This window comes from Rhodamnia argentea, chromosome 11, assembly GCF_020921035.1.
Source record: "Rhodamnia argentea isolate NSW1041297 chromosome 11, ASM2092103v1, whole genome shotgun sequence".
Taxonomy (NCBI): Eukaryota; Viridiplantae; Streptophyta; class Magnoliopsida; order Myrtales; family Myrtaceae; genus Rhodamnia; species Rhodamnia argentea.
The window spans coordinates 13,776,903-13,802,397 of record NC_063160.1 but is presented as its reverse complement, the minus strand read 5'-3'; the positions used below and the strand labels follow the sequence as shown (position 1 = coordinate 13,802,397).

The window sequence follows — 25,495 nt, the reverse complement described above, 5'->3', positions numbered from 1 at the left end:
TTTAGAAGTCGGAAGCATCAAATCCATCCACTCATTTTCCCTCCCTCCCTCCCTCGAAAACACAAAGCCGAACACCATGGAGGCTGGGATCCTCCATTCCCTCGCTCCTAGTCCTAAATCACCGCCACCGTCATTCTTCGCCTTCACAACCACCACCACCGCCACCACCACCTCTCCTCCCCTCCTCCTCCTCCCTCGACGCCGGCGTCCCATCCCCACCGTCAAGGCCAGCGCCACCGGAGGCTCCGGGGACGACGAGCGGAGTAACCCCGCGCCGCCGACAACGCCGCCGGACGCGGTGGAGATACGGTTCCGGAGGGGGTCGAGGAGGAGGAGCAGGCAGCAGCAGAGGGAGGACGGAGCGGGCGGGGGAGCGGCGAAGGCGGCGACGGAGAGGGCGACGGCGACGGCGACGCCGAAGAGGTGGGAGGAGATGAGCGTGGCGGAGAAGGCGGTGGAGCTGTACGTGGGGGAGAAGGGGCTGCTGTTCTGGCTCAACAAGTTCGCCTACGCTTCGATCTTCATCGTGATCGGAGCTTGGATCCTGTTCAGGTTCGTCGGGCCTTCGCTCAATCTGTACCAGCTGGACTCTCCTCCTCTGTCGCCGACGTCCATACTCAAGGGCTGAGATCGTCTCCAAAATTCACGACTGGGTTTCTGCTCCTCAAGAGAAACAGATTTGATTTCTCTCTCTAGTTACACAATGCCAAATTCTTGTGTGCTGCTATAAATTTGGATGAAGGTCCTAAGTATAGATTGAGATCAGGTCATGCTTGTCCAAGACGGGCCGAGAACTCAATCAATCCCGACCGAATACCGTATTTTTGGATCAAGTTAGTGCAACTTCGACAGTATCGAGAATTCGATTAATCCCGATCAAATACTGGAATTCTGGGTCAAGTTAGTGCAACTTTGACAGCATCGAGTAGATAAATCAGCTGAATTTGTGAATCTATGTCACCAAAATGTGCTTCACTGAGGACCCTAGCACTAGCTTCATCAAGGACTGGATCAGCATGAGCTTCAAGAACAATCTGCTAAGACCACATTCTGGAATTACTGCTATACTTGCCGCTTCCCAGTAGAACACATTTCCTTCTTTGCAGGATCTAACTATTGATGGGCGGGCATGACAACACTTTTGCGTCAGAAATCAACTTTTGACCAAAACTTAATTTTTCTAGAGAGATACTGCAATAGCTAGATCCTGCAAAGAAGGATACTGACCCCGTTTGAGCATTGCAAACAAAAGCTGCGATCATGATGCCGACACCGACACCGACACAACATACCTTTTTTCCTCGGCCCACGTAAACTCGAGTTTGTGGCAGCGTGTTCAGAGCTCGTGCCCGAAAACAATGTCGAAACCTTCCTGAAAGATTTTTTGTAGCAGCTTATCATTGTTTCATAGAAGCACGGCCTTCAGCCACGTCAAATGCTTCTCTTCCTTTGACAAGACCAACATCTTCCTCCATGTCAGGTTCTGAAACAAGCATCTGGTGCTGCCTGGAGAGACCGCAACCAAGTCCTAAGGCCGATCCGCTGAGAAAGCATGATGTACTCAGATAATGCATCTGCATTCAACTTGGCTTTGCGAGCCTTGATCGAGATATCCTCTGTTTCATCCAAATGGTCGATTGGTCATCCTGGCTTGAAGTAGGCACGAAGCAATCATCACAAAAGGGCTTCGAATTTGATCAATTTCTTGATTCAACACACTTCCACTGTAGTGTCCGAGCAGATATCTTACTTTTGACCTCGCCGGTCCCTCTCTTTTCTCATCTCTCCTGTACATTTTGAGCTTTTCGATTGGACCTCACTCATGCACTATTGTGGATGTGGCTTGTGCCGACAAACCCGGGTTACCTCCTGCCTTCCGACTCAGTCATGAGACATTGCTGGCGTACTCTCTATGCCGAAGCTCAGAATGCACCTGCAAGTTCCCGGAGAATCAGCTCAACTCGAACGGCAATCATAAAAGCAAAAGTCTCGTTAATGTCTAGAACAAACGAGTTTCACCTTTAACACATTCACTTACGGAATCGATCCGGACCACCTTACCAGCCACCGTGTTTGTAAAGCGTCTTCACTATCCTGTATGTTTCCCTCAACAAGGCGAGATGTCTATCGAGCTCGAGCTTCTTGTGCTCCGCACCCATCTGCCAGGTCAATTCTTCACGCACGTGATCCAGTGAATTGTCATTAAGATCGAGGTGCGCGCGTCAAGATGATTCCCCATTTCGTCAATTAGCAAATTCGGAAATGTTCTCTCCGAATGGCACGCCAGTTCAGGTTCCGCCACACGTACTCTGACCGATCCGACTTTTCATAGAGCCGTTCGCTCTTACATTAGACATTAGGTAGACGAGGCATCGTTGGAATCGAACATGTTACTCAAGTGTACGCAATCCCTTTCACTGGGACAACCAACCAGGATTCAAGATGAAGCACTCAACAAGCTGAAAACTCTCAATCTCTCTGTTATATCGAGATTGTCGTTTTACCCTCTGAGTGAATCACGAAGCCACATATAGGTGGGAAGTCAGTCAGCACGTCGGATTCGTCGAGTTTCGAGGGCCGTGTCGTTTTACTGCTTTCATCTTCCTTTGTTGCTCCGGCTATCAAGTAGAGTCAAACTTCATCCTATCACTGTTAAACTTCCCATTTCCTTACCAATTTGAGTGTACTTAAGGACTTGTCCCTACTACAAACATCAGCCTTTGAAATTTAGAGGGCTGCGGTAATGTGTACGATGAGCATGTCTGTTCTGGTTATGAAACCTGGGCCTTTATTTGACACGCAGAGAAAGATTCAGGACGGAGAATCGGGGCCCAGGTTGAGGCCCAGGTTTATTTAATCAAGCTACGGCCCGAGAACAAATCGGCCTTTAGTTCCACCTTAACAACTGAATTTTAAACGTGAAAATGTTTCGAACTCAATTGATACAATTAAGAATTTTTGGACCATTTTCTCGAGTTAGAGTTGAGGCTGTTATGAGTTAAAATAACCATTTACATAGGACATGGACCTAATTAAGGTTGACAATATGTGTTCACATGTCATATTTTAGTTTTATAACCATTTCAAGTCGCATCACCAAAAAACCACCATCTCGTTAATTATGCAACAAAACTAACGCACGATTCGGGTCTAACACATGAAAGAGACCATGGCGTGAATGAACAGAACGTCGACGAATGCTAAATTTGTAATAATGGTACGATGTTTCGTGCTTTTTGGAGAGGGTTAAAAGTTTTGTGATTACATTTGTATGAAATGATTTAATGTTGTTATTTTTTAAGACATACGAAACTAACCGTTGATTCTACAATGTAAAAAGGTCGTGTATTTACTCTCCCTCTCTTTCCTTTTTCTTGCATTTGCTAATTGGTCGATCCCAATTACAGCTCGTATTATTTTCATCGACCTGGTACTACCAAATCAATCATGTCACTGTCACACACCATTTTATTGTCGTGGTCTTTAATGGGTTTCTCAAAGTATAATCCAAATAGTATCATCTCCACACCCGATGGAGTTATGTTTTAAATGAAGTTAAAAAAAACAAATTGGGGTCCACGTGGCACTCAGACAAATTGTGGTTTTTTTTCTCAGCAAGCAGTCACTTGCCTTCAGCTTCTTCCAACAAGAAAAACGAAGCAGACTCCCTGCCGTTTCGTCTGTCAGGATCTGCAGCCCCGTTGGTACTTGTCTCCGATTCCATGGTGGCATCCCTCTTCGGCCAGATCTCGACCCTCCGTTCCACGTAGACCTCGATCCAACGGCCCAACACATTCCGGATACCGGGTGACGACGAATGGAGCGAATCTGTCACATAAACATTGGTATGAAAGAGGAAAGATAACGTTAAACCGGATGGCATCCCGTTCCCCAGATTCAACTGACACAGTTGGTTTCTTCTCTGCCGTTAAGCCCACCAATTTCATCTGGTTCTTGGTTATGTCTTGAGCTCACCAAGTTTAATCTTTCGAATTTCCCCGGATCAGCTGCGATGTATCGCAGTAGGATCGAATCCTCTGATCGGAAGGAGCGAGCGACGACGATTCGAATATGAGCGCTGAGCACCTGGAAGATGAAAAATGGTTTTTTTCCCCCCCACTTTTTGCTGTGTTCTTTGAAGAAGAATGAGTTCTGAGGATTGGAGATGGAGACTAAGACGGCTGGCAATGTGAAAAAGTCCGAGGGATGGTTTTGGCGGGTTTCAGTGACTGTCATCGGAGCTCTTGTGATTGCGGCGGCTGTGCTCACGATTCTGGGGGACTTCCGTTCCAAGGCGCCAAAGGTCCACAGCCGCCACGGTCCTGTCGTGCAGAAATATGCAGATGCTCTCGGAATCGCTATGCAGTTCTTCGACGTTCAAAAATGTCCGTGCACTTGCCCTTCTCAAATGAAGAAAAATAGTAGACGTAGTTCATTTTCAGTGTTGTCGATGCGGATGGGCAACAGGCTCGGCATGAATTCAAACATCCGGTTGTAGATGTTCAGGCAATCGCATCCCGCTTTTCGCCCTCCGCTGATAAAAAAAAAAAATCATGGTTAATAGTTAGCAAAATGTTGAAAAAAGGAGATTAGCAATTCTTTCTCTGTGAATTTCTTCATATTGGGATACTTTTCTAAGTGGAGACTTAAGAGATACTATGACTTATGTTCCTGCAGCTGGTAAGTTGGTGAATAACAGGATTTCTTGGAGGGGCGATTCGGGTCTCACGGATGGCAGCGAAGAAGGCTTAGATTTGTCGAAAGGAATGTACGACGCGGGGGACTCGATGAAGTTCAATTTCCCCATGGCGTTCACCGCGACGATGCTATCGTGGGCGATACTCGAGTATGGAGATCAGATGAATGCGGTGAAGCAGTTGAGACCTGCACAGGACTCCCTCAAATGGATCACTGATTATCTCATCAACTCCCATCCTTCACCAGATGTGCTCTATATTCAGGCAACCCTATTCCTTAACCCTATGTTGAACGTTATAACGTCACAATATTATAACTTGTCTTGAATTTTGCTGCAAGGATAGTACTTGTGCTTGCATTTCACGACTTCTCAGATGATTTTCTGAGAGGATCAAGCGGATGATGATATGGTCATCGGTATCTATCATCGATTGCCTTCTATCAACTACAAAGCCTATCTTGCTTGCTTTCCTTCCCTAATTCTGTTCTCTAGCCATTTTTGTGCTGCAACATGAAACTCGTTGCAGGCGACTGGAAACACGACTGATAAGCCAGTTTGAATTGTCAATAGGAACTGAGATTCTCACTTCAGTATCCCTAGGACGTTCTCAACCGCCAAATTGGCCAGTCTATTATGGGCATTTGCAGTGCCTGCTTGTTTAGGATTTCGATCCTTCCTTTTTCCGCTTAAACATTTGTAATCTTGTGCCGTTCTTGAAGGTGGGTGATCCTGACTTGGACCATAAGTGTTGGCAAAGGCCCGAATCCTTGTCCTCGCAAAGACCCCTGACTCAAGTGAACACGTCGTTTCCAGGAACAGAGGTTGCGGCAGAAACTGCCGCTGCAATGGCGTCTGCTTCTCTGGTCTTCAAGAAGATCAACTCCACTTATTCAAGTTCGCTGCTGATGCATGCGGAGCAGCTGTTTGCTTTTGCTGATACCTACCAGGGTTCATACAGTGTCACGGTCCCCAGTGGGCAAAGATTCTACAATTCTTCAGGCTATGGAGATGAACTGCTTTGGGCAGCTAGCTGGCTCTACCTTGCGTCTGCCGACAGATCGTATCTAAGTTATGTAACAGTCGACCATGGGCAGGAATTTGGTAATTGGAGACGACCGAGCTGGATTAGTTGGGATGACAAGCTTCCAGGAGTCCAGGTAAATGTCATGATAATCTTTGGTCATTTACCTCACGGAAGTGGATAATCGTGTTTATAGTTTGCACCTGTTTGTCAAGCTAGAATTTCATGACTTAAAGAGGGGTGGATCTTTGCCGTACGGAATGCAATACATGACTATTTGTGATCTTCAAGCAGGTGTTACTATCGCGCATAGATTTCTTCGGAGCAAGCGAAGTTCCGATCGCTGAGAATCTCGCGCTCCAGATGTACAGGGAAACCGCCGAGATGATGATGTGTAGCCTTCCGCCTGATTCACCGACTGCAACATCTAGCAGAACGGAAAGTAAGTGCCTGAAACAAATAAAATAAAAAAATTCCTAGTCATAATTTATCTGGATAACCCTCTGATACAGAGATTTTCAGTAATTTGAAGCTCCTTCTTCTTGAAGCAAAACGTGATTTCAACAGGATCCTGATTGGTCCTGTCTTTGGTATTTCTTTATATGAGGAATGAGATTGTCCTGTGATCCAGGTGGGCTAATTTGGGTGACTGAATGGAACTCGCTGCTGCATCCTGTGGGTGCGGCATTCCTAGCCATCCTTTACAGCGATTACATGCTCACTTCCGGTACCGAGGCCTTGGAATGCAGCGGGAGATCCTATAGCCCAGGCGAACTTCGGGATTTTGTGACTTCGCAGGTACACTTTGATGCCGGAAACGTGCATTCATCGGATGGTTGTGGCTAGGACTTGTGGAGTGTCAACATTGATATCCAGGATTAGTGATCCTGAATTCTTGATCTGGCTCTCAGGTTGCGAAAATCAGCAAATTCAAGGCCCTCATTTTGGGTCAAAAACCTTTTATCTTCAAATCAATGAAGGGCTCAATCCGATATCGGCATCCTGGTTTCTTTGCTTCTTTCCAGGACTTCTTCATGAACCTGGACAATGTCATTGAAGAAGATACTTCTAGTCAACATAAACCATGATCATCACAGTAACTATTTCAATGTGAATCATGCTCACTTTATTCACTCCTTGTTCTCATTTCAAATTTTCGCAGGTGGATTATGTATTGGGTGAAAACCCGATGAAGCTGAGCTATCTTGTCGGGTTTGGGGAAAACTACCCTCAGTATGTACACCACAGAGGGTCTTCCATCCCGGTCGATGCGACCACCGGGTGCAGAGACGGGTTTAAGTGGCTCAACTCCTCCGCTCCCAACCCGAACCTAGCGGTCGGAGCGCTCGTCGGCGGGCCCTTCCAGAACGAGACATACAGCGACTCTCGTAACAACTCGATGCAAGGCGAGCCGAGCACTTACAATAGCGGCCTCATAGTTGGCGTCCTCTCGGGTTTGGTCACGAGCTCTCCAGTGGCGAAATCCTTCCTATAGGGGTAGCATATCCTTGTAAGAATGACCGGATGTCGTCTCCTCCGGCGAATCGCGACGCGTCCATGTAGCACGGGCTACTTACTACTCGTTAGGAAATCTGTTCTGTTCCTGTTGTACATCTCTACTTCTGTGCCCATTCGAATCATGTGTAAAGAGCCTCTTCTTAACTGAGATGGGTCAGTTTCCAGAATGTTTAAAGTCTTTTCAGTTGGTATCTATCCATGACATGGCCCAAAGTGTTGCCTGATGATAGCTTAGGGCAAAAAGACTGTCTTTTTCTATTAAAAAAAATGGTTATTTTTTTTTTAAATATAATCACTTTTAGTTGTATTGTCTGAAATAACTAGTCAATAGAAAATATTTTTGTTATGAGCAATAATCTATGTTTAAATATTATCGTGAATGATGGAAATATTTTTTGTTCACTTATTTTTGTAAGTAATACGAGCGGTCACTTTCAAGAATATATTTTTAAAATTATTTATTTTTCGTGAAATAAGCATGCCTTTTGTACTCAAATCATACCCAAGGAGATCATAATTGGAAACTGAGATTATCATATAGAAGCACCATTCGAAATGAAGACGGGGCGGATCATATTTTTATGACCGGACCGGAAGCTAATTTAGGATATTACCCGACTTTTACCCGGAAGAAGAAGAAGAAGAAGAAGAAGAAGAAGAAGAGAGAAACGAATATGTGAATAAAGTAATATGTAATGTTCACGAGGAGATTTGTTAATTTCCGAATGTGGGTATTGAATGAAAATTACTATGAAGACTTAGGGGTTGATTGTTTCTTAAGACCATTGCATTGCATTGGAGTTTTTTCGCATTTCACTTGAGCAAAACAATGTGTCAACGAGCAATAAGAAGGAACGATGGCACAAATGATCTTTGAATTTAGATCCAACGTTCAATATAATTCCTAAATTTTAACCAAATGTGCATCTTGATTCCTTAATATTTAATTTGATCAATATAGTCATGGAATTTTTGGAATATGTTTAACGTAGTCCGTGAATTATAAGAAGATATTGAATGCAGTCCTTCTATTAATTCAAGTTCATGAACGATTTTGTATATTTATTTTTATATTTTAGAGGCTATATTAAATATATTTCAAAAGTTTGGGATCATATTTAACAAATTAAGATTTTATGGATCATATTACATATTGAACTAACGTTTATAGATTATATTAGTTAAATTAAAAATTTTAAAAATCACGTTGCATGTTAAGCTTAAAGTGTTCGGGGATCATATGCGTCATTTTCCCACCGTAAGAAAGAAAAATCGAATGATGAGGACAAAAAGAAAGAAGTAAAAATGAAAGCAACGCTACCGCCGAAATGGGAGAGCCGGAAGGAATTAAGCCCCGTCAAAACCCTAATTCCCAATTATCGCTCGACGTAGAATTTCTCGGTCGTCGAATTCTTCAGCGCGAGCAACCCGAATTTCGGTTCAGAATCAGGCAGAACAATGTCCTCGAGGAAACAGGGCGACATCCAGCCCGAAGATGGCGGCACTGGCTTTAAGCGCATCAAGATCACAAAATCTTCGGAAGATCCCGAGAAGAAGGTGCCATTCGCCGTCCCTTTTCTCTTTCGCACTCTAGATCATCTTCCTCGGTAGTTTAGTCTCCGATAGCCAGAAGTTTTGCATGTGACCGGAGGTTTGTGTTCCCCGTGTGAGGAAGGGTCTGCGTTCACCGGCGAATGAGTGAAGTGATGGGTCGGTTAGTTAAGGTGCTTTAATTTTTGAATTTGATCTGGATGTTGTTGCTCCTGGGTTTTGTTACTAGGGCTTAAGCCGGAGGCTCAAGGATGCTGAAATTAGCTTGCCGATCGTGTACGGAACCATTGCGTTCTATCTAGGTAGAAAGGCTAGTGAGTAAGTATCGATCTTTTTATTTCGTGTCTGTACTGTTGGTGGCTTGATGTTGGCTATATCATGTTGCCCTGATGTGTTGGTAATAACCGGTTCTTTTGTGTTTCCCATGATAAGGTCCCAATCGCATAAATGGACGGTGTATGTCCGCGGGGCGACAAATGAAGATCTTGGTGCGGTGATCAAGCGGGTTGTGTTCCAATTGCATCCCAGTTTCAACAATCCTACGAGAGTTGTCGAAGCTCCACCTTTTGAATTGACAGAATGTGGCTGGGGTGAATTTGAAATCGCTATTTCCCTTGTCTTTCATCCTGATGTTTGCGACAAGCAGTTGGATCTGTGAGTTCTTTGTGCTGTTACTCCATCGATTTCTCCTTGTTGGAGGCAGCTTTATTTACCCGTTGTTTCACATGTAGTTATCACCATTTGAAGCTGTACCCGGAAGATGAGTCTGGTCCTCAATCAACCAAGAAACCAGTTGTTGTTGAATCTTATGATGAGATTGTCTTCCCCGATTCTTCAGAGTCTTTCTATGCCCGGGTTCAGAATCATCCAGCTGTTATAGTGCCACGCATGTCCGCCGGTTTTAACATTTCTGCTTCTGGTAAATCATCATCCTTCTGTCTTCTGATTATCTCTGCTGCCCTTTGGATGTTTTGTTTATTCTATAGACCCTGCAGTACCCCCAGAAAACTCTAATGAACGGGAGAGAGGCGATACTAAAGATCATCCTCTTAGTCAATGGTTCTTGAATTTCTCAGAGGCAGATGAGCTGCTGAAGCTTGCTGCAGCTCGCCAGCAGGTCAGAAAGGCCTTAGTTTATTCTTGTTTGTCGTTCATTCTTAACTTTCTTATGCTTCTTCTGAAGTTGTTGGGCATGGGCATCCGCATTCATTTTTATAAAGGAATTAGGATTGCACTTTGGAGCTTTTATGTGTTGGCTTACATCTATGGTGTATTCAGGATATGACGTGGGGTGGCTGGTGTTGAGTCAAGCAATTTTGAACAAAAATCGAAGTAATGAGAAATGACACATTTCATCAGCATATTTTAACAAGCACCTGACAAGAGGGCAGCTGCTGCCACCAGCTTCGCTCTCCTCCTCGTTTCTCCCCCTCCATCCGCTTCGACACCCACACAATCTAAGTCTCAATTTTCTACCTGGCACCATATGGATAATAATTTTTCTCTCTCATCTATTTGTTGAAACTGGAATTTTGGATAGTCTCTGATGTCACAAGCAGTTGGAATTTGGAAATACTCATCTGTTCAGTTCTCAATAATGCCTCCTTACTTGATGTTTGTTTGGGAAGGAGGTTTAAAGGCTGGGGAGTTGTGTTAAAAGTTAACATTGTTTAAACATGATTTGCATTTAGGTGCAAGCTCATATTATCAAGCTGAGGAGACAACTTAGTGTGATGGATGGGATGCCTCAACTGTCAAAGCCAGCCTCTGCTTATGAATAAATATGTCATGTGAGACTTCTGAAGTTTCTCCTTCAGCTTTCTCATGCAGGAACTGATAGATGACATGTCAGATAGTGGAGTGGCGTAATATTGTGAAGCATTCTCCTTTTGTTGAGTAGTTACTCCTGCAAGAGTTTTTTCAGAATTTGAGAAGCTGAAGGAAAAGGGTCAAACCATATCTTAGTGAAGAATCTGACTAATGAGGAACAAACAAATAAATTATCACTATGTTTATTCCTTTTTCTACTTCTTCCAAGTGCGTGTCGGTGAGGGATACACTTACCAGAGCAAAGTAACTGGTTGGAAGCTTGATATCAACCTCCATTTACATCTCTTTGATAACTGTCTGCAATGTGGAACTGAATGCAGAGTAGAGATGCCACTTTGCCATGTCTGGTAATTCTTACGTTACTCAATCTGATAGAATGTAAATATTATTTCACGGGGTTACAAATGAGTCAATTTTCTGGAGTCAATTGAACGTACCAAACAAAATTTAGAATGACCAATTTACATACTTAGTGTTACCAACTTTAGCCATGGAAGCAGTGTACTCTCATCCTTGGTCTATGGGGAATCCAATCTGGATTGTAATTTTTGGAACATTGTCTCTGGTGCATCCGTTCTAATCGTGCCTCTTCTCTATGCCTATGAATATTTTCATATGCTATACTTCATGGAGTGATAGTCAAAAACTGTGTAGGCATGGCTTCTTTGTCATTGGCCAATGATCACAATGAGAAATAGTCAGTTGTAAGTCAGAACTACTGTTCTGGAAGTTCAGAAAAGTTAATGAAGACAGCTAAATATATATATATATATATATATATATGTATGAAGGGATATTGATGAGGGAAATGTAATTACTCGTTACTTACAATTTCCAATAATATTTGGAGCCTTTTGTTAAACGCTTTTATGGATATCCCATATTTTAGTTTCATGGGATGCTTGTTCTCTTTCCAAATAGTTGGTAGCCATTCATGGAGACGATGTATGAAAATAGATGGAGGCTTGTATTTACAAGGAGATCTTCGGACGAGGAAGATATTGCTCTAATGGTAAGGTTTTTTTTTTGGTCAACTAATGGGGCAATGATGCAGCTAGTGAGGTACTAGTGGTAAGTTTCAGATATTCAGTTTTGCGGGTGAAGTGTCCATCCATTATCTAAGTAAGAAGATTGTGGGAATGACTAGTTCTTAGCTTCATGCTATCTCGGTAGTTGTGTTTTAGTAACAACATGGCTCGCATTTGTCCATAATTCAACTTTGGCATTGTATGCTTCATATAAGTTTGCAATATTCAATTATCGCAAAACATCTTGCAGCCATCGACACGCGAAGAAAAGTAGGAATTAGTCTTATTTCCGATAGTTTTAGATTGCCAGTCGTTTTTCTTCTTTTGAGGATTCCTCATTTATCTCCACTTTGTATCTTCTTTTTTATTTATCGCATCTTGGCACATAGGAATTTTTTTTAGAGGAAGCTTAACTCCGTTAGAGAAATTCTTGAGTGGGTGGTTGTTCTACTTTGCTATCCCACATAGCTTATGTCTTTAACTTGGGATGATCGGATATTGGGAACCATTTGTCAGAATATTTAAATAGTAAATCACGCCATCACCTAACAGTTTAAAGTTTTGAGTTGAAAATTCTACCTCGGAGTATAAGGTCCTAAGTTCAAATTTTCCTAGCCTCTAATTTGTCTCTACAATTATATATCCTCACACTTTAGTCTTGGGCGAAATCCAAGCCGGCGGAGCATTTAATATTAGACCACACCTTCATACAATAATGTCCACTTCCAGAATAGATGGCAGCGGTCCCACAAACTTGTTGACCATTTAATGGGAAATGCTGCTCTTAAACCGAGATTCTGCATTGTACACGAGATTTATATGTCCAAGTGTGATAGATATTTAGGGGATTCTGCTGCTTCATTCCATCTAGCATTTCCTTAATATGGTTGTTATAAAGAACAACAAATTGTGCAAATACCTATAGTGGCAGGTTTCCTAGGACAGCTATTGTTATTATAACTGGTGATTACTTTTAATTTAACTTCTCGTCGTAACCTAGCTTTCAAGGAGGTAATCACCATATATATAGTTATTGGGGAGTCTAATTTATGTCCGTTGTTACATGGCCGTAAGACAAGTTAGGAATCTAATGTTCGTGTTTTCTGTCATAATTCCAACCTGTCTTAGATGCTAAATGATACTGTGTCAAACACTTAATTTGTCAATCCTTTTAAAACTCTTTTGAGTCATTTTGGTGACTTATGGTTCCGTATTTGCAACCATCGATATGTCTATGTCGTTTTTTTTTTTTTAAATTTTTGGTCGGACGTGTCTATGTCGTCGCGGACATCATGTTTGTTGATTATTATTATTGTTATTATTATTTTTTTTGTATCTTGTGTTACGGGGATAAGTTGTTGGAAGCAAGATACATGATTTTTAATTCTTTCCGATTGTCAACGGTAATTAACTTTATTTGATGAGAAAAACAACGTATATATACAAACTAAGATAAAACTCCCAAAACCCACAAGCCCACAAAGACAATTCTACCCTTACTCTTTAACACTCCCCCTCAAGTTGGAGCATGGATATCAAGTATGCCCAGCTTGTTACAAATATACTCAACCCTACTACTTCCTAGAGATTTGGTGAAAATATCGGCCAGTTGTTCACCGGTCTTAATATAACTAGTAGAGATAACTCTAGCTTGAAGTTTCTCACGAACAAGATGACAATCAACTTCAATATTTTTGGTACGCTCATGGAATATTGGATTAAAAGTAATATGGATAGTTGCTTGATTATCGCACCACAACTCCATTGGTGCGGGATCTTTGAATCCGAGTTTAACTAATAGCCGACGCATCCGGATTAACTCACAAGTAGCTTGAGCCATAGCCTTATATTCTGATTCCGCACTTGATCTAGCCACAACACTTTGTTTTTTACTCTTCTAAGATACTAGGTTTCCTCCCACAAAGGTGCGGTAGCTTGATGTAGATCTTCTATCTATGGGAGATCCCGCCCAATCGACATCCGAGAAGGCTTCCACTTTTCCGTGACCACGATCCCTATAAATGAGCCCACGACCTGGGACTTTCTTCAAGTATCTCGGAATTCTAATTACGGCATCCCAATGTGAGGTACGGGAGAAGACATAAACCGACTCACAACACTAATCGGAAAGGAAATATCGGGTCGAGTGATAGTCGGATAATTTAGCTTTCCAACAAGTCTTCGATACCTTTACGAATCCTCTAATAGTTCACCATTCTCTGCCATCAACTTCAAGCCCACTTCCATTGGTGTATCCAATGGTTTAGCTCCTAACATACCGTCTCGCATAAGTAAATCCAGAACATACTTTCGTTGTGAAATATGAATGCCTTTCTTCGCCCGTGCCACTTCGATACCCAAGAAGTATCTCGGTGATCCTAAATCCTTTATATGGAATTGCTGCTGCGGATATAGTTTTAACTCATTAATTCCCGTAGAATCATCTCCAGTTATGACAATATCATCCACATAAACTATAAGAAATATGCGACTAGCTCCAGAAACTCGGTAAAACATCGAATGATCTCCAGTACATCTACTCGGTCAAAACTGGAGTACCGCATCAGAAAACTTCCCGAACCATGCTTTGGGAGATTGTTTCAAACCGTATTAAGATTTTTTTAAGCGACAAACATGGCCGGACTCCCCCTGAGCAACAAACCCGGGTGGTTTCTCTATATACACCTCTTCCCGTAAATCTCCATGAAGAAAGACATTTTTAACATCAAGCTGAAACAGAGGCCAACTAGCAGAGGTAGCCAAAGAAAGTAAGAGACAAACAGAGGTCATCTTAACCACCGGGGAAAAGGTATCACCATAATCGACTCCAGAAACTTGTGCATACCCTTTAGCAACCAATCTCGCCTTAAGACGAGCAAGAGAACCATCAGAATTAACCTTGACAAGAAATACCCACTTACATCCAATAGCCGTCTTCCCTGGGAGTAAAGAGACAAGATCCCAAGTTTGGTTTTGGTCCAATGCCAATAGTTCCTCCTCCATAGCTTTCCTCCAGCCTGGACTAGATAATGCTTCAGCAAGAGTTTTAGGAATAGGATGTGTATCAATGGTCATTAGACTAGCACGATAAGAGGCAGATAAACCAGAATAGGAGACAAACTGTGCAATAAAGTGTTTCGTACAACTACGAACTCCTTTTCGATGTGCAATGGGAATATCAAGGTCAGTATATAACTAACTTACCTCGGGTTCGGAGGACAAAGAAGACGAAGTAGGCTCAGACTCATCTGCAGGGGGCTCCACATGCCGACGAGGACGTCTACCGTAAACATAATGGACAGGTGGAGGAGTTGGAGGTTCTGAAGTTGGTGTTGATTCCATAATGACATATGTCAAGGAATCATCATCCATTGTAGGAGGCGCCATTGGAATATCGGAATAGACAATAGACTAAAAAAATGAGACATCTCAGGTAGTAAAATACTTATGTAAAGAGGGACAGTAGCACTAGTAACCCTTTTGTGTACGAGAGTACCCCACAAAGATGCATTTAAGAGATCATGGATCAAGTTTAGAAAGTCCTGGATGATGATCACGAATATAACAGACAACCAAATATACGAGGTGGCAGATGAAATAAAGGGTTGGAAGGAAAAAGGAGAGAGTGAGGAATTGCACCTTTAAGAACAGAGGATGACATGCGATTGATAAGATAGCATGCGATCATAACTGCGTCAGCCCAAAAAGATTTATCTATTTTCATTTCAAACATCAAAGAAAGAGTAACTTCTAATAAGTGACGATTCTTTCTTTCAGCTACACCATTTTGTTGTGGTGTATCCGAACAAGAAGATTGATGAAGAATGCCCCGTTGAGACATGAATTCGGAGAAAGGCTTAGAAAAGTACTCTTTGGCGTTGTCACTTCGAAGAATACGAACAGAGGTAGAAAATTGAGTATGTACTTCGTTAACAAATGCACAAAAAATAGAGAATAATTCAAAACGACTTTTCATTAGATATAGCCAAGTGGCTCTTGAATAATCATCTACAAAAGTAACGAAGTACTTAAAGCTCAACTTTGAAGTAATCAAACAAGGACCCCAAACATCAGAATGAACTAACGCAAATGGTCGAGAGGCCTGTTTATTGACTCTTGGACTATAACTAATACGGTGCAATTTCCCAAACCGACACGACTCACACTCAATATGAGACAAAGAATGAAAACGAGAATCTAACTTCTGCAAACTTCTCAAAGAGGGATGTCCCAAGCGACAATGAATTTGATGTGGGGAAACTGTCGAACAAGCAACACTTGTGGTATCATCAAACACATTTAGCCCCGCAGACATGTGTCCCCTACCAATCGTCTTCTTCGTCTTCAAATCCTTAAAGACACGGGAACATGATAGAAGGTTACGGAACGGTTATATTCTTTGGTAAGATGGCTAATAGACATAAGGTTAAATGGAAAATTTGGGAGGTATATGACGGAAGATAAAGATATGGAGGATGTTAGGGGAACTGTGCATATCCCTTTTATTGTGGATAAAGAACCATCGGCTATAGTAACATTGGAGACAGACTCATGAAAGGTAGAAAATATACCCGAAGATCCGGTCATATGATCCGTAGCACTTGAATCAATGATCCAGGATCGAGAGATAGATGAGAGACATGCTATTGCATTACCTGTCCGAGCAAAGGTAGGCGTGGAAGAGGAAACTGGTTGAGAAATCTGGAACCGATTGTACCTAGCAAGTTCCTCTTCTGACATTCTGATCAATGTTCCTCCCTCGGAGGACCGAGAAGAAATAACAAATTCAGTTGCATTAGTTACATTTGCTGCAACGGAATGAGGGGGCCTTCCATGAAGTTTATAGCAGAAACGCTAAATATGTCCAGGCATACCACAATGATAACATGTGCATGCAGGTCTAGTATTACTTGCCGGGTCACCGGAGGTGCTACTAAATGATTGTGATTGACCTCTACTGAACCCATGGCCATTACCACTACTACTAAAGGCTGCGACCACTCGACCACCACCACGACCTCGACCACCACCTCGGTTCCCTTGGGCTGCCAAGGCAGAGTTATCACCTAGGGGGGATATATCTTTAGATGATTCACGTGAGACCCTTAAGACCCGAGAAAAGGTCTCCGTCGGTGAGGCCACGATATCTCCTCCAAGAATTTGTGAACGAACCGCCTCAAACTCTGGTCCTAGTGCTCCCAAAAAACCCATAATGGCCAATTGTTCTCATTGCTCCCGCATCTTCCTAACATCAGGGGTAATTAGCAAAAGATGATTAAGTTCCTCATACATTTGTTTAAAATTAGCAAAGAATTGAGTAAGAGGCCGACCCTTTCTATCGGCTCTAAAGAAATCTTGAGAAACTTCATAAATTCTTGACAGATTATTTTCTCCAGAATAGAGGACATTCAAGTAATCCCACGGCTCCTTAACCGTAGTGACATGTGTAACTAAGGCAGCCACATGAGATTCCATAGAATTCCACATTTGTCTAAGAATTATGGCATCCATTGTATTCCATTTAGTATCGGCATCGGTTCGTTCATCCGTCAAATGATGATTCAGCTCTCTTCCAATCAATACTACCATCACAATTCTTCTCCAATGCTGGTAATTGGAGACACCAGCTAATTTTGCCTCTGTCAAACGACTAGAGGATGCGGATACGACCTCGGTCACTACTCCTTTGCCGTCCGCCATAACTCAAGCTTCCGAACAACCAATAAATTAGAAATCAAACACCCCTTCCAAATCAAGAACAAAACTTCTCAGATTATCACAATACCACAAATTACCAATTAAATTAGTACCAATGATCAATAATGAGGACAAAAATCAACAATCGAGACCCCCACAATCTTCTCCTTAACCGTTAAGATCACCAAAACCTTCCCGGCACAAACTAGCTTCCACGTAAACACTGCACACCTCAACTCAGCATAACATCCATAGGTACCACCTTCCACAAAAAACAAGATTCGGTTTCAGCAACACTTCACGCCTCCATAAAATCCGACATCCATGCCACTTACCCGTATTTTCACCTGTGGGGGCATCAGGAAATCAGCCGGAGAACTCCTTCGCCTCAACAGCACATCAAAAACACCAACCCTAGAGAACTCCGGCTTGAATTGACGTTGGAGCCGAGCTGCGCCGACTCACTGGGTTAGGACGACGCCGGAGAAGAACTTCGCCGGCCTAGGTAATGTCCGGCGACGTCAGATCTGGCTTCGCCGGGCCTAGGCGACGCCCGAGAAAGACTTCGCCGGCATTTAAAGTGGTCCGAATGGTGCCAATACGGGCATGCTGGTAGTCTAAGAACCGTGTATCCAAAAGAGCAATTCTGGCTACAACAGGGAGACCTTTACGGCAATGGAAGGAAAGAGCAAGTCCGATGGCTTCGAAATGAAGATGGGTAAACCCTTGTTGGATCCACTAGAGTGGAAATTCAGGATGAATTTGGAGTGTCACAAATCGTTCTTGTTGCGTAGCAAGAATATGATCTTGGTCAAACTTGGAGGATCGAACATACTCTTTGACGGAGCGGGGAGTGTGTCGGATAAGGTGTTTGATGGAGCGGATTAGGGAAAAGGAAGTGGGTTTGGCAAAAGCCGAATATGGATTAATTAGGGGAAGATGGGTTTCAGAGATTTTGTTGTCTTCGAAAAAGGCTACCTCATAGAGATAGTCTATTTTGGATGCGATAGATTTTCGTAACTCTGGGGGTGATGCAAGAGAGAGTGGAGACCGATGCTGTATGGGAGTAAGCATGCTTTCTTCCGGAGTTTCCATGGTGTATAAAAATTTCTCTTCATCACAGATCTTCAAACACTAAAATATCAATATTAATCTATCTTCAATGGCATATGGCTCTGATACCAAAAAGGAGCGGAAGCAAGAACTTAATCCGAAACAAGTATGCTATCCCACACGGGCTCTCTGGCCACTCAAGGGATCGCTTTGTTAGTTTCCGGATCTCGCTCTTGGAACTAATCCTTTAAGACATCGATTTCTGATCCACAGGATCCACTATTCATTACCACCATAGGTTTATCCCGATCTTAATATTGGATAGATCCAGCGCTCACTTGCGAAGTTAATTAACAAATGGAGAGAGGCCCCGCCGGACTCTACATGCGCTTTAACCCAATATCGGATCTAATAAACTTTCCGGATGATTACGTAATTTGTGGCAAGTGGAGAGCATACTGAACCAACCATCGTAATAGAGAAGTAGAGACATTTTAACGCAGAAGAATCTGCTCGAAGAGAAAAGAGGAGAATTTTAGAAACTCATGAAGCAAACTTTTACTTGGATTCTACAAAGGAAGCCAAGTCTTGGCCTTTATAAGGGGTAAACATGCCTTATATAGGCGGACTCACAAAGGAACCTCTATAATTGAGGTCCGACAAGCACACCTAAACAACAACAAACATTGACTTCCGAGGAAGCCATTATTGCGAACAAGCACACATAAACTCTGCTGCCTCTCTTGACTTTTTACAACGCGGAATAGGAGAGCAGGTAAACACACGTCTTCTTGGACTTTTTGCAACGCTGTCTGATGGATTGGAGCAGGTGAAGCAGGTGAACGACTTATCGTCTTCTGTCTGGGTCGGGATGATAATTGGCGTCGTCTGAGTCGGAGCTGCCTGGTCCATCATAGTCGGAGGGGCCGTCTTTTTGACTTCTGTAAGCTCGTAGTAATTGTTCTTTTTCATAATCCGAGATGATTTGGTCTAAGTGTGGATCATGAGGAACGCCCGTGGTGCTTCTAGATGAGGAAGGGACGTCGGGCATGACAAGTTGTGGGTAGCAGTATGGATCTTGTGACATTTGTCCACCCCATGGATCAAAGGATGGAGTATCTATATCCATGGAGGAGCTTGGTTGATTGTTGTTGTACTCCTTGAGTGCTTCGAATACATGAGGATGGGTCCTGGGTGTATCCCAAGAGTAGCTAACTGAGCTATAAGGCTATATCTCGGGTAGTATAACCTTATTCTCTTGACGGAGGATTAGCTGGAGTTCTCTATATTCATGAGGAATGTCAAATACGATGCTGGAGTACGTCTTGTGAATCTTGAAGACTTGATCTTGGAGTACCGGCTTGAAAGTGGTAGTGCCAGATTCTGCAGCATTAGATCTTTTATCTCCTGCGGGTCCATTGAATGACCAAGGATGATGAAAGAGGACAACCTGTGTGTCGATGGGTTACGGTCTACCAACTTGTCTTTGGAGGACGAACAAGTGTTTCCATGCTTGAAGGGGTTGGAACCAAGTGAGGATATCAAGGAAGAATTTCCGGGGATGGTCCCGATAATTTCCAAAAAGGGAATCGAACAAAACCTTGATGATTTCGTCTAAGGGAAATTCTATAGCAACTTGGTAGAGGTGAAACATGAACCAAAACATCCATTTTAGATCAAAAGGGAATGGGATGGTAGAAGACCATCTTAGGGGATGTATGAACGGATAATCACAATTGAGACATGGTTTGAGGAACAATCCACCATAGTCTTTGAAAATGACATAATGATAATCCCAAAATAGTCCGTGAAAATTATCAGAGAGGGAATTTTGCTTGAGAAGAGGAGGAATATCAAGTGGATACTGGTGTGATGGCCACTGGTGTTCACGCATATTCTGGACTTTGAAGGATCCCGAAAACTCTTTTCGGATAAACATGTTTATGGATTCGAAAGGTTCGTTTGGCCTAGAAAAGAAATCAGCCAAAATATTTTTCTTTCCAGAAATGTGTTTTGAATCGAAAGAGTATTTGGAGAACCATTCTGCCCAACGCAAGAGTTGAGGATAAGGAACTTGCTTTTGTTTGAATTTGAGCATCCGAGGAAAAGAGGACATGTCCATTTCGACTAAAAAATGATGACCGATGAGATGAAATTCAAATTTTTTTATTCCATTTTTTACAGCAAGAATTTCTTTGAATGTGGAATGGTAATGCATTGCCGTTGCTGAAAACTTTCCACTTTTGTATGCACAAATTCTTCGCTTACCTTTATGTTCTTCAAGGAGGATAGGCGCCCAGTATTTGTCACTAGCATCCGTCAGGAGGATTCTGGTTCCAGTGGAAGGGATTTGAAGAGGAGGCAAATTTTGCAGTATTTCTTTTAAAGTTTTAATGGAAGTGGTTTGTTTTTGTGACCAAGGAGGAGGATTTTTTTTTCAACATCTTTTGCAGAAGAGAAAGGATCCGAGAAATTTTTGGGATGAAATCTCCGAGATAATTGACGATTCTTAAAAAGGATTGAACCCGGTGAATTGAGAGGTTTTCATCTAGGAATTTCTGGAGATCTTTTGCAATATGTGGACCTGGGCAATAGGTTCCATTCTTCAAACGCATGCCGAGAAATTCAATTTCTCGTTGAGCTATGACCATCTTCTTCTATGAGAGCATGATGCCATGAGTATGCACAATTTCAGCAAATTGCTGAAGGAGTTTTGCATGAGAGTGTTTATCATGGGAAAATAGGAGGATATCATCAATGTAGATCTGGGCATTGGCAAGGATAGGTTGGAAAATTTTGCACATGGCCTTTTGGAATAAGGACGGAATGCTTTTAAGTCCAAAGGGAAGGACTTTCCATTGGAAGTGCTGGTTAGGGATGCAGAAACCAGTTTTGAATCTGTCTGAAGGATGAATTCCTAATTGCCAAAAGCCCGCCTTAAGATCGAATTTGGAATAGATCTTGGCTTGGACAAGACCGGAGAACAAAAAGTTCTTATGGGGCAATGGGAATTTGTCATCTTGTATGAACAGATTGAGAGGCTAGTAATTTATGACTAGACGCAGCTTTCCACGATTTTGCTCCGCTCTTTTGTTGACATAAAAGGCTTCACATGCCCAAGGGGAGTCAGAAGGCTCAATGAGGCCTTGAGAAAGGAGCCGAGCACATTTTGCTTGTGCTAGAGCAAGGTGATCCGGGTTCATGCCCGAATGACTTGCTTTGGTAGGATTAATTTCTCCATTTTTCTTGAAGGGAATTTTGACAAAAAAGTCAGAATTTTGCCAAAGAGGGTTGGAGCAAATTTGAGCAAATCATTGGTGAGATTCCGAACAATGAGAGAGAAGAGATTGATAGATGGGATCAAGGATTTCCGGTTGGATGAGAAAGAGTCTCCGGATTTCAACAAACTCCTGGAACTTCTTTTGGAATTTTAACCCCTTAGGGTTAATCTTGAGTTGTGGGAGTTTAGAGAAAATATCCCAACCGATAATGAGATCCTTGTCATGGGATGGACATCCAAGGATTTGAGTGGTGATTTCACAACTAGGGAGAATATGGATGGTGAGAGGTTTACTACGCAATTTGGTAGTAAAAGTTTCTCCCGAGGCCGCCTGGAAATATCTGGTATATGGTGTCCAGTATTCTTCCGGGAGGATTTTGGTATCTAGCAGAGATGCGGCTGCACCAATATCAATGAGGGCAATAACTTGGATGGATTTGGTGTTTTCTGAAAATTGAAGTTGGACTGGAAAATGCGGGGGATGGAATGTTGGGGAGTGGATTCTGAAGGAATCGGTAAGAGGAAAGAATGAGAGAATATCTCCTGGAGAAGAGTCCGAATCAGAAGAGTAAGTTTCAATAGCACACAAGGTGTCCGGAGACGGCTCTTCTTCAATGGAGAAGATGGATTCAACGTCTTCATCACCGAGAGAAATCCCAGCAACGTCGGATCAGGCTTCGCCCGGCCCGAGCGACCTTGGATTTGGCTCGCCGGAGCCGAGCGACGGTCGCAGAGCTTGGGCGACGCCGGGCTAAGGTCGCCGGCCTTGGGATCTGTTTCGCCAACCTTCGCCGAGCCTAGATCCGGGTTCGCCGGGCTTAATTCTTCAATTAGCGGTGGTCGGTGATAATTTTAGGGTTCGGATCTAGGGTTTAGGCCTAGATCTAGGGTTTAGGCTCTGATACCATGTCGACAGTAATTACCTTTATTTGATGAGAAAAACAACGTATATATACAAACTAAGATAAAACTCCCAAAACCCACAAGCCCACAAAGACAATTTTACCCTTACTCTTTAACACTGATGAATTGTAAGAAGATGTGGCCTAAGTTTTGTCTTTTTAAAGTACTTAGAACATTCTGACAAAAAAAAAAGAGTACTTAGAAGACAAGAGTAACATGGTCGTCACATGTTTCTACTCCATGGTTTCGCCATCTCTTTGGAATTGTTGAATCGTTAATTAGCAGATGTTTTTCATTCGCTAAATGACAAGGATAGGTTATCCTGTACATCTTGTCCTTATTTATGTTACCTATTTTTCCTCCATAGAACATGGGTAGCTGCCTCTGCAGACAACAACCTGCTGGCTTCCAATGTTCTCATTATGTTTAGCTTGGTTGACGTTCCTTACTCAAAAAGTTTGTATTAGAATTGTGTGCAACGTTGATTTTTAAGTTGATTTGGCAGGTTCTGCTAGGACTTGGTAGTTATGTCCAAAATTTGGTATGTGTTTAGTGCTCACTCTTGATTTAATTTTTGTTGATTTGATCTTTCATGAAAAGCAAAAAAGAAAAGCTCTGTGGGCCTCTCACCTCTTGTCCAGTTAGCATAAGTGGTGCTTGATTTTATGAATTTTAGATGTCCTTGAAGTTCTGTACTGTGTGATTGTGGTGGCTCGGAATTTGGCAGGACCATGTGGGTAGGCAGTCCTTCAATGCAGAAACAATCGTCATAACTAACCGGAGAGCGTGAAAAACTCGTGCTGCATTGTATCTGAATACTCTGATGATTCAATCGGGCATCATGCCCTTTGGAACCTTATTGCCTGGGTGTCCTACTGAGATGATGGGCTTCCTCGTCGTTTTCTTTTTGTTTTGACATCCTAGGTACTTGTATTCTCGTCGGATGGAGGCATTTTTACCTTTTCCATGTACGATTGGTGCACAAGGGTAATTTTTTCCTTCCCTCCCTTTGACAAAAATTGCACCTTGAGATGAATTTAATAGTATCCAGGGATGTTATATGCATCTGATGCTGGAATCATTCCTTTGCTATAATTGGACATACCCATTATGAGGTAATTTCTTGGTTTTGTGAGATTTTGATGTCGGGGGCCTATTCCCTAAAGCTCTTGAAAAGGACTCTTACCGTGGCTTTTGATGGGGAACCTTGGAGACAGCTTCCTTTAAGGTCAGGTGGAGCCTGAAAGAGAGAGCAAAAAATGTATGGGTCAATCTATTGGCCAAAGGGTACTTTCGCAAGGAACAAGGTTGAAAAAGTTCTTGAAGTCTTTGTTTCTTCATAGCACTCCCTCTTAAAGTTTTGCCTTGCTCAGGCATATTATTTTTATTGGGCTGACCTCTATTGGACCCCAATTCGCACAGTGTGGAGGAATTCCATCTCTTTTTTCTGGGACCGACCCAATTGTAGATTTGTCTGCAAGCCAACTATAAGGATTTGATTGATGGGGACAAGTCAATTTCAAGAGCTCGGCTGCGTACCCATTTTGAGGACATCTAAGGCGATTTGACGTCATCAACTGGATTGAAGTTGACTGCATTGACCTGGGACCATAGTGGGGAAATGCCGACGAGCCACGTAGCTTCTCAGGTAAATTTACTCCGGGAGCTATGGCTAGACACCCGAATATAAGGTCCACTGGCCGGATCCGTCTTAGTCTTCCTCTTATGTGTATAGATGGTAATAGTACAAACAGAGGCATGGTCTCTCTGTAAAAGCGTAAAGTATCTCATCGCTCGAGTCCTCAAAGGGCTAAGTCAAGGGACATCTTCAGTTACAATGCGCAAGCTTGAGGCATTCGGGTAGCATCAACAGACTATTTTTTGAGAAAAATGAAGAACATATGCATGACTATTTAGTCAGGAGAGCATAAGCGGGTCTAAAGACAGCGCAGAAAGAAAATGACGACGACAGAGGTTGTACTCAAAATAACTCGAGTTTTGATGTTTTAATCGACCTCAGCACGCGGTAAAAGCAAACTTATGTCAAGTGTTGTTTTCCCAATCTTGGGTCTTGGTGTCTAATTTCCATCTCTTGAGCACTGAATCACCAAAGGGGGATTAATGCGGAAGAGCTCAGAGAACGAAGAGATCACCAGCTTTCAAGGTTACCAATAGTAGACGAATTGCGATGAAGTAAGAATTTTGTCGGACTCTTTATGTTAATCACGCAACATTACCGATGTTAATATGTGGCGGTGTTATTGTTCCGCGACATACATGGTTCACGAGACTGCAATGTAGCTCAGGCAATCGCTCTAATACTCGACCAAGTACACCAAGTGCTATAAAAAGATTAATGGTTGAGGACGACACGGGTTCTCTATCTTCGACCCTTCCCCTCAGGCCAGGAGAAGATGAAAACTTAGATCAAAGGTTAGGGAATGTTGGAGTAAGAACAGAGAGAGAAGATAACAAAACAGTCTCCATCGTACTTGGGTGGCCAGTTCTTAGTATTGTTGAGGCCATTTGCCAACTCATTTAAAGAGAAAGAAGAAGAAGACGGCGACGACAACAACAACACAAGGAAGAAACGAACAAAGAGAAAATGCAACTTCGTATCTCAGCTCTCCCTGGATGTTACATTGAAGTGGCATGTCCAAATGAGTTGCCAAAAGGTATCCTAGTCTTTTTCTATCTCTCTCGAGTACATCTTCGGATTGACGAAATGTGCTTCCCCCCATGTGGATTACGAGCCAGTTTCGTAAGAACCCAATGCTTGTGGAAGCACAATTCGGCTGGCCGACATGTCGAGCTGAGACCATCAAAACCTAACCAATCATAGCCTCCATTGGTCTTGGTACATACTTGGCTAATATGTGAACTGGTCATGGCCAATCTCTCTCTCTCTCTCTCTC

At 42.7% G+C, this 25,495-nt stretch overlaps 3 protein-coding genes across 13 annotated transcripts; all 3 read left to right on the top strand.

Annotated features, from left to right (window-relative positions):
- On the top strand, nucleotides 1–4,133 carry LOC115736311. The gene is made up of 2 exons (XM_030667943.2): nucleotides 1–698; nucleotides 4,112–4,133. Exon 1 carries the CDS (start codon nucleotides 77–79, stop codon nucleotides 626–628), a length of 552 nt encoding a protein of 183 aa, XP_030523803.1. The 5' UTR covers nucleotides 1–76; the 3' UTR covers nucleotides 629–698; nucleotides 4,112–4,133.
- Nucleotides 3,937–7,304, top strand: LOC115736450 (endoglucanase 24-like). Its single transcript, XM_030668166.2, has 6 exons — nucleotides 3,937–4,385; nucleotides 4,678–4,961; nucleotides 5,419–5,856; nucleotides 6,015–6,162; nucleotides 6,352–6,518; nucleotides 6,883–7,304. Exons 1-6 carry the CDS (start codon nucleotides 4,166–4,168, stop codon nucleotides 7,213–7,215), a joined length of 1,590 nt encoding a protein of 529 aa, XP_030524026.1. The 5' UTR covers nucleotides 3,937–4,165; the 3' UTR covers nucleotides 7,216–7,304.
- Nucleotides 7,305–8,543: 1,239 nt separating this feature from the next.
- On the top strand, nucleotides 8,544–23,654 carry LOC115736309 (transcription initiation factor TFIID subunit 14b-like). 11 transcript variants are annotated; one of them, XR_007196846.1, is made up of 9 exons: nucleotides 8,544–8,795; nucleotides 9,019–9,107; nucleotides 9,222–9,443; nucleotides 9,521–9,708; nucleotides 9,785–9,906; nucleotides 10,481–10,577; nucleotides 10,900–10,966; nucleotides 11,541–11,631; nucleotides 23,308–23,654. XR_007196846.1 is itself a non-coding variant. In XM_030667939.2 (6 exons), the coding sequence occupies exons 1-6, from the start codon at nucleotides 8,697–8,699 to the stop codon at nucleotides 10,568–10,570; spliced, it is 810 nt and encodes a 269-aa protein (XP_030523799.1). In that variant the 5' UTR covers nucleotides 8,545–8,696; the 3' UTR covers nucleotides 10,571–10,819. The 11 variants fall into 11 exon arrangements, 1 of the variants encoding a protein (XP_030523799.1); XR_007196843.1 differs by having other exon boundaries at nucleotides 23,086–23,654; XR_007196841.1 differs by lacking the exon at nucleotides 23,308–23,654 and adding an exon at nucleotides 11,696–12,452 and having other exon boundaries at nucleotides 11,541–11,636.
- Nucleotides 23,655–25,495: the final 1,841 nt, after the last annotated feature.

Excerpts from the sequence above, each read along its gene's own strand:
- LOC115736311 (XM_030667943.2), top strand. The coding sequence starts at position 77 with ATGGAGGCTGGGATCCTCCATTCCCTCGCTCCTAGTCCTAAATCACCG.
- LOC115736450 (XM_030668166.2), top strand. The coding sequence starts at position 4,166 with ATGGAGACTAAGACGGCTGGCAATGTGAAAAAGTCCGAGGGATGGTTT. Across the intron at positions 5,857-6,014 it reads ACAAGCTTCCAGGAGTCCAG|GTGTTACTATCGCGCATAGA; the intron begins GTAAATGTCATG and ends ATCTTCAAGCAG. Across the intron at positions 6,163-6,351 it reads AACATCTAGCAGAACGGAAA|GTGGGCTAATTTGGGTGACT; the intron begins GTAAGTGCCTGA and ends CCTGTGATCCAG.
- LOC115736309 (XM_030667939.2), top strand. The coding sequence starts at position 8,697 with ATGTCCTCGAGGAAACAGGGCGACATCCAGCCCGAAGATGGCGGCACT. Across the intron at positions 9,108-9,221 it reads CTAGGTAGAAAGGCTAGTGA|GTCCCAATCGCATAAATGGA; the intron begins GTAAGTATCGAT and ends TCCCATGATAAG. Across the intron at positions 9,444-9,520 it reads TGCGACAAGCAGTTGGATCT|TTATCACCATTTGAAGCTGT; the intron begins GTGAGTTCTTTG and ends TTTCACATGTAG.